Source organism: Gymnodraco acuticeps, unplaced genomic scaffold (genome assembly GCF_902827175.1).
Source record: "Gymnodraco acuticeps unplaced genomic scaffold, fGymAcu1.1, whole genome shotgun sequence".
Lineage (NCBI taxonomy): Eukaryota > Metazoa > Chordata > Actinopteri > Perciformes > Bathydraconidae > Gymnodraco > Gymnodraco acuticeps.
The window spans coordinates 15,954-22,500 of NW_022989806.1; the positions used below are offsets into that span (position 1 = coordinate 15,954).

The 6,547-nt window shown below is 40.1% G+C and overlaps 1 protein-coding gene across 1 annotated transcript in view; it reads right to left on the bottom strand.

Annotated features, from left to right (window-relative positions):
• Positions 1-4,264: 4,264 nt before the first annotated feature.
• The window catches only part of dachb (dachshund b), a gene marked incomplete at its 5' end in the record, with an annotated part of 18,905 nt that continues 16,622 nt past the window's right edge, over positions 4,265-6,547 (bottom strand). The window contains 1 exon segment of the mRNA XM_034227614.1: positions 4,265-4,964. Within this exon segment, the coding sequence (XP_034083505.1) occupies positions 4,927-4,964 (38 nt within the window).

The following is a 6,547-nucleotide window of genomic DNA, read 5'->3' on the forward strand; positions in this document are numbered from 1 at the left end:
ACATTAAGGCGTGCTGCTGCAACGGCAGGTGCCGGGTCGCCATCGGCTGCAGTTCTTTCATCGCGATGTATTTGTAATAAATCCTTAGACCTACTCGTGGTTTTAAGCCCATTTCTGATGTCCATTTTGTAATTGAAAACAGAAATGGGAGTCTACAGAACGCACAATAAAAAACAAATCCAGAATAGGCGGCAGAGTGTGACGCTGTGATTGGTCTGAATGTGGACGAATAACAAATCACAAGGGATACAGGATTTATTTGACTGAAATCACATCGTAGCATTACAGTTCAGTTTATTTATAATATTATTATTTATTTGTATTTTTTATAAATTAAAAAAAACGTGTTTATGGGGTGGCCCTCTCTGGCCCTCCCACGGCGCCGGGTCTGCGCCACTATGACATTTGTAGTTTTGAGGGAAATATATTGACAACTATTGGATGAATCGGCCTGAAATGTGGTAGAAATCTTACTAGAAAAGTCATTTTAACACTAGAACCGCCAACGGGTCAATTTTACCCGCAGCTGTTTCTTGATCGTATGTAACTTTTTTTCAATACAATATTAAAGTCTCCCAGTCCGTGACTTTTCCTGATAGTGTGTTATATAGCACCCTCTGTTGTTAAAAATTGTCAATATGAAGTCAGATTGAAAAAAACTTAATTTGTTTTGCCATTTATAACTATATCTGCCAGCGGGTAATATTTACCTCATAGGAAATGCAGCGTAAACATGACGTGTTGCTATAGCAACACCTTTTGTCTACTGCGGTTCCTTATAGATAGAGAGATTGAGAGAGAGAGATATATATATATATATATATTAGGGCCGAGACTTTAACGCGTTAATTAAGATTAATTAATTACGCAAAAATTAACGCGTTAAAAAAATTAACGCATTTTAATCGCACTTATTTTTGCACCGCGGAACGTTTCTCACTGGATGAGTTTCAGGCGTACCGATTATACTGGAGCACCAACTAACGTTCATGACTTCAGACAACAACAAACCACAGTGAACAACAGTGGGAAATGTTGTTTTAAAAAACGGACGGATGGAAGCGTCGATAAGAGCACGGTTGTGTGCAAATTATGCAAAAAGGAATTCGCATATCACCGCAGCACATCAAGCCTCAAGTATCACCTCAATGCAAAACATATAGCAGCTAGCGTGGAAGCTAGCGTGGACGTTAGCCTCTTTTATCGCGTTCACACCAAAAAGAGCCGGTACTAAAATTAGTTCATGAGAACCTTTTTACCCCCACGAAAGTCCCTGCTAGAGAGCAGAGAGCTGCTAGAGAGCAGGGACTTTCGTACGGCTCTCTTGTGAGAAAAGAGCTATATTTCTGATTGGCTGGGCGGATTGCAAACCACGCCCCGTAAAACTCCCAAAAAGTTTTGTGAAGCCGCCATTTTATTATCCTCGCATTAGCATTGTTAGCATTAGCCCAGCGCAGAAACGCAGAGAGACTAACTTATGGCAACACAAAATAAAACATGGGAGTGGTGGAGATGAGGAGGTGTCGGCGTTCTGGCGATTTACTCGGAAGGCTTCAGTAGAAGCTGCTGGGACTCCCAGCAGCTTCTACTGAAGCCAGTCCCCAACTCCGGGGACTTCCGGCCGGGGACTTTGGGCGGCAGTATACGCCGTGAAGTGGTTTGCGGCCTGCCAGTAAACCCAAAGCAGAAGAAGAAGAAGTGACGTCGGCGGCTTCATTTGCCTAATCCACCCCCAGGTTCAAAGAGTTCTCATGAACTAAGTTCTCATGAACCTTTGTGGGAAAAGTACTGCGGTGTGAATGCGCCTAATGGTATACTAAAATCCATGTGAAAAAAATTGCTTCTCACTGTTCTTAGGTCAAATATTTATATGTGATTAAAAATGCGATTAATTTCGATTAATTAATTACAAAGCCTCTAATTAATTAGATTAATTTTTTTAATCGAGTCCCGGCCCTAATATATATATATATATAGATAGATTGATAGATAGAAAGAGAGAGATAGACAGATAAATAGTTATAGATAGATCGATAGATAGAGAGATAGAGAGATTTGTACCTAAACAAAACACAAGTCTAACACCAAGCGTTTAAATCAGCACTGGTAGCCATATTTTATACTATATTATATCATATGAAAAGCTGAGAGTCCACAGATTCTATTGGTATAAGTTTCATCCCTGTGCGATCAAAGCTCACTGTTCTGTATGATAAATAAAAGAACATTGTACCTTGAAAATCAATAGCGGGTCAATTTGACCCGTTGGCGGTTTTAGGTATACAGCGACCTCTGGCGGTTCTAGTGTTGAAGATGATGCCTTTTTCCTGTGCCGCCACCATGAGGTTGACATTTGTGGTTTTTAGTTAAATAACTTGACAACTCTTGGCATATTGTATTAGTTGTACCCTTGGTTCAGACGTTGTTAACTATAACAAGATCAAGTCGAGAAATAATCATTTTAAAATGATACACACAATGGCTTTAGAAAAAGGCGTTGTCTTGAGTGAATATGGCAAATTACATTTACAATGTGGTTCTGTGGGTGTTGTTGTTTCCTTGTGACTTCAATCCAATCTGAACAATATTTACGGGGCTTTCATTTGGTGAAAAGAGACTTTAAGTTCTAGTATCTGAGATTAGTTCTCCTGGTTTCATTGTTTCTGGTACTTTTTGGTCATAAGGGCTCTGAGAGGTTTGTTCCAGATCTGTGAACATTTGTTACAGATAGATCCCAGAGAAATCATTTTAGACTTCGATTAACCTCGAATTTTCCTCATGAGGTTGGTGGTTTTGAGTAAAATATCTCAACAGCAATTGAGTACTTGTGGTGTAGTAGTTCCTCGTGTAAAATGTTGTTGAGTCAAATCATTGGGGCTTTGGATTTGGTGGAAACAATAATGTGCAAAAGTGACTTTTATTTCAACAAGCTTGGTGAAGTTTCCCCGAGTTTCATCGTTACTGGGACTTTTGTACGCTATGTGTGTGTGTGTGTGTGTGTGTGTGTGTGTGTGTGTGTGTGTGTGTGTGTGTGTGTGTGTGTGTGTGTGTGTGTGTGTGTGTGTGTGTGGTCTAGCATTACTATACTTGTGGGGACCTAAATCTGTTTACATAGTCACGTGTGGGGACTGGCTTCCCTTATGGGGACAAATTGGAGGTCCCCATAAGGGGGATCATTAATTTTAGGGTGAAGACTTGGTTAGGGTTAGGATTAGGGTTAGGCATGTGTTGGTTATGGTTAAGGTTAGGATAAGTCTCCAGGAAATGCATGTAAGTCAATGTAATGTCCCCTGAAGTGATGTATACATGGTATGTGTGTGTGTGTGTGTGTGTGTGTGTGTGTGTGTGTGTGTGTGTGTGTGTGTGTGTGTGTGTGTGTGTGTGTGTGTGTGTGTGTGTGTGTGTGTGTGTAAAACACCACAGGACAGCAGTCATTATAATACTGTATATTTGCAGTCAGCTCAAACCCAGAGAACAGTGACAGACTGAGAGATCATCAGGAGAAAAAAATAATAATAATAAAACAAGACTGAATGTTTTTGTTTCTATCTACACGGAATATCCCTTTAACACCCCCAAATATCCCACCCCCACCCCGACACCCCCCACCCCTCATCCCTCCCGTACACATTTCAAATAGTAATCAACAAATAAACAAACAAATAAACACGCAGTGGAATAAACAAAACTGCAACACAACAGTCTGCACTCTTAGTAGGTCAGAAAATCAGGGAGTAAAACGTTTCTTGTGTTTTCGAGGAGCGCTTGATTTCAACATCTGAAGTACTCTTGCATCGGGGCAGCTTTTTAATAAACAAATCAAACTCTCCACGTTGATCATTTCACAAACACCAGAACCTCAACATCTTGGTCACGGGAAACAAGGGGTCAAACGGTGAAAAGGAAGAGAATCCAACGTACCTTTTTTTTTTTACTTCAAAGGATAAAATATCGTGTCTAAAAATCACTCCATTGCCATAAAAAAAGGGTTTGTTTTTTTAACGTTTTGCATGGTTTGAGAAACAGGTTATTATTATTATTAAGACGTGATAGAAAATACATTGAAAAGCGGCATCCAACATTTTCAGAGTAATGCCTCCTTAAAAAGGGAAAAAGAGATAGAAGTAGAAGAAGCAGGAGATAGAAGGGGACGAGGGGAGGTAAAGGAGGATAAAATAAGCCAAATGACAACATAAGAAGTTTTCCCATGCATTCTTTTCAGTCCCTGTACGGAAAACTAAAATTAATGAAACATGAGAGACAGAAATAGCCTCCAGAGTTTTACTTTTTTTTTACATCCCTTCCCGATATTTTTTTTTTTACACTACACGTCTCAAATCCTGAGCTCCTCTTATTGGCTGATTATCGTCCAATCAGAAGGGAGTAGACAACCAGCCAATGAGGTCAACCGCATTTTTTTTAAGTCATTTCAAAAACCGATTCATCGCATCATTTGTTTTTTTTGCCACAAGATGTCCGAACCGAGTTCATTTGTGAAAGCTTGTTGACGTTATTCCGGTACTTTTCCGTTGCTTCCATCGCCTTGTTTTTATTTATTCTTACCAAAACAAACAAGGTGAGATAAGTCCCAGTGCAGGTAGAGAAAAAGAGGAATGAATGGAGTGGATTTTATCTAAAAAATAAGAAGAAGATAAAGAAGTAGAGACGACCCCAGCGAGTCCAAATCAGGAGTGTTTGTGTCTTCTAGTAGTCTCATAGTTTGTTTTGTAGCAACGTCAAAAAGTGTTTAGCAAAGAATAAAATCCCGCCGGGGGAAAGTGGTTTCGTGATTTCGTGGAAACGGGCTGGTGGAGTTCTTCTGTGCAGGAGCGGGGAAAGTGGTAAAGGGGGGCGGGGCTTCACGTGGAGAAGGCGGGGCTTCAGGGAGAGGAGGTGGGGCATCAGGACGACGAGGACGCGGTCTTTCTAGAACATCATGGGGGTCTTCAGAAAGGACCGGGAGTCTAGGGGGAAAATAAACTCCGTTAAAGACGACATTTTAGGCTTATCATATTTGCATGAAGTGTCTCTACTGTGACATGTTTCCATGCTTTCATATTCAAAAAGGTCTACCAAGGTGCTTTTTCAATTATTTGTAAACCTTTTTATTGACTAAAGGCCAAGTTGACATATTTAAATGTCTTGTTTTTCACCGACCAGCAGCGTGAAACCCAAATAAATGTTGTTAACTATCAAAGAAGTCCAAAAAAAAGAGCAAATATTCACATTTTAAAGCTTTAAACAGTTAAGTTAAAGCCTTTTATTGTCATTATACACAGAGTATAACGAGATTCAGAGTGCAACTCTGTCCCGGTGTGCAAAAAATACAAACAAATACATAACACTAAAAAACACGGCAATAGGACAGACAACATAAACAATCATACGGGGAATAAATAGTTACAAATATTGATATAAAAATAGTATATAAAGTGCTTTTAAAAGTGTGTGTATGTGTGAGAATGGTTACGGTTACTGCATTAAGTGTGGTGGTTAAGCAGCCTGACGGCCCAGGGGTAGAAACTGTAAACACTTTGCAACGTTCGCATCAAACAGTGATGTTGAGTCATCGACTAATCATTTCTTCTCCAGTATTAAGTCACTTAACTAATTATAGGACCATTTAATTTGACGCCAGTAAGATTTCCCAATTTCTAACATTTGAAAGTGTTTGTTTCTAGATTTCTGTAAATAGGTAAAAACATTTAACATATGTAAAAAATCGAATAAACTGACATTAGTCTCATGATATCAGTCGCCAACATTCTGGTCGGAACAACCCATGCATTTTTTTATTTAAATAAACCCAACCTTTTCAGTCTTAAAACCTCCATCGCTGCGCATAATCCACCCTATCGATCTATACCTTACAACACAATTCAAATCAGTGGTGTCTCTTCATGTGTATTAACAATGTAGGTTCTTCACTGTGTATCTAATGAGCTCCATTTGTACAGAAAGCCCTCGCTCTGGTCATGATTATTAACGCAGGACGTGGGTTTTTAGCTGAATTAGTTGCATGTTGTTCTCCCTTTATGCAGCGTTTATGATACAAATCTCATATCTCCAATTTTGCCCTGGTCGGCTCTCTCTCTCTCTCTCTCTCTCATTTCACCTCCGTCGTTCTCCTTCCGCTCCCCGTAGTGCTTTAACTGCACCCACACACACACACACACACACACACACACACACACACACACACACACACACACACACACACACACACACACACCTTCCTCTCCCTGCGGTGTCATTGTTTTCTGCGAACGTTGCAAAGTGTTTACATTTCTGCATAACAGCAACCATAAACCTGCCCTCCTATTTCTCCTCTCGGCCTTCACTACTTTTTTACTCGTCTTCATCCTCTCTTTTTCATATTACCCTCTAGTCTCGTCCTTTTCTTCATCATTACTCGGGGATGTGGAACAGGTTTGAGGTGTTACTTTGTTAAATCTCTCTTTCATCTCGCCTCCTTCATCTCTCTTCGCCTGCCCTTCCCTATTTTTATCACTCGGACCCCCTCCTATCTTCCTCTTTCATCCCTCTA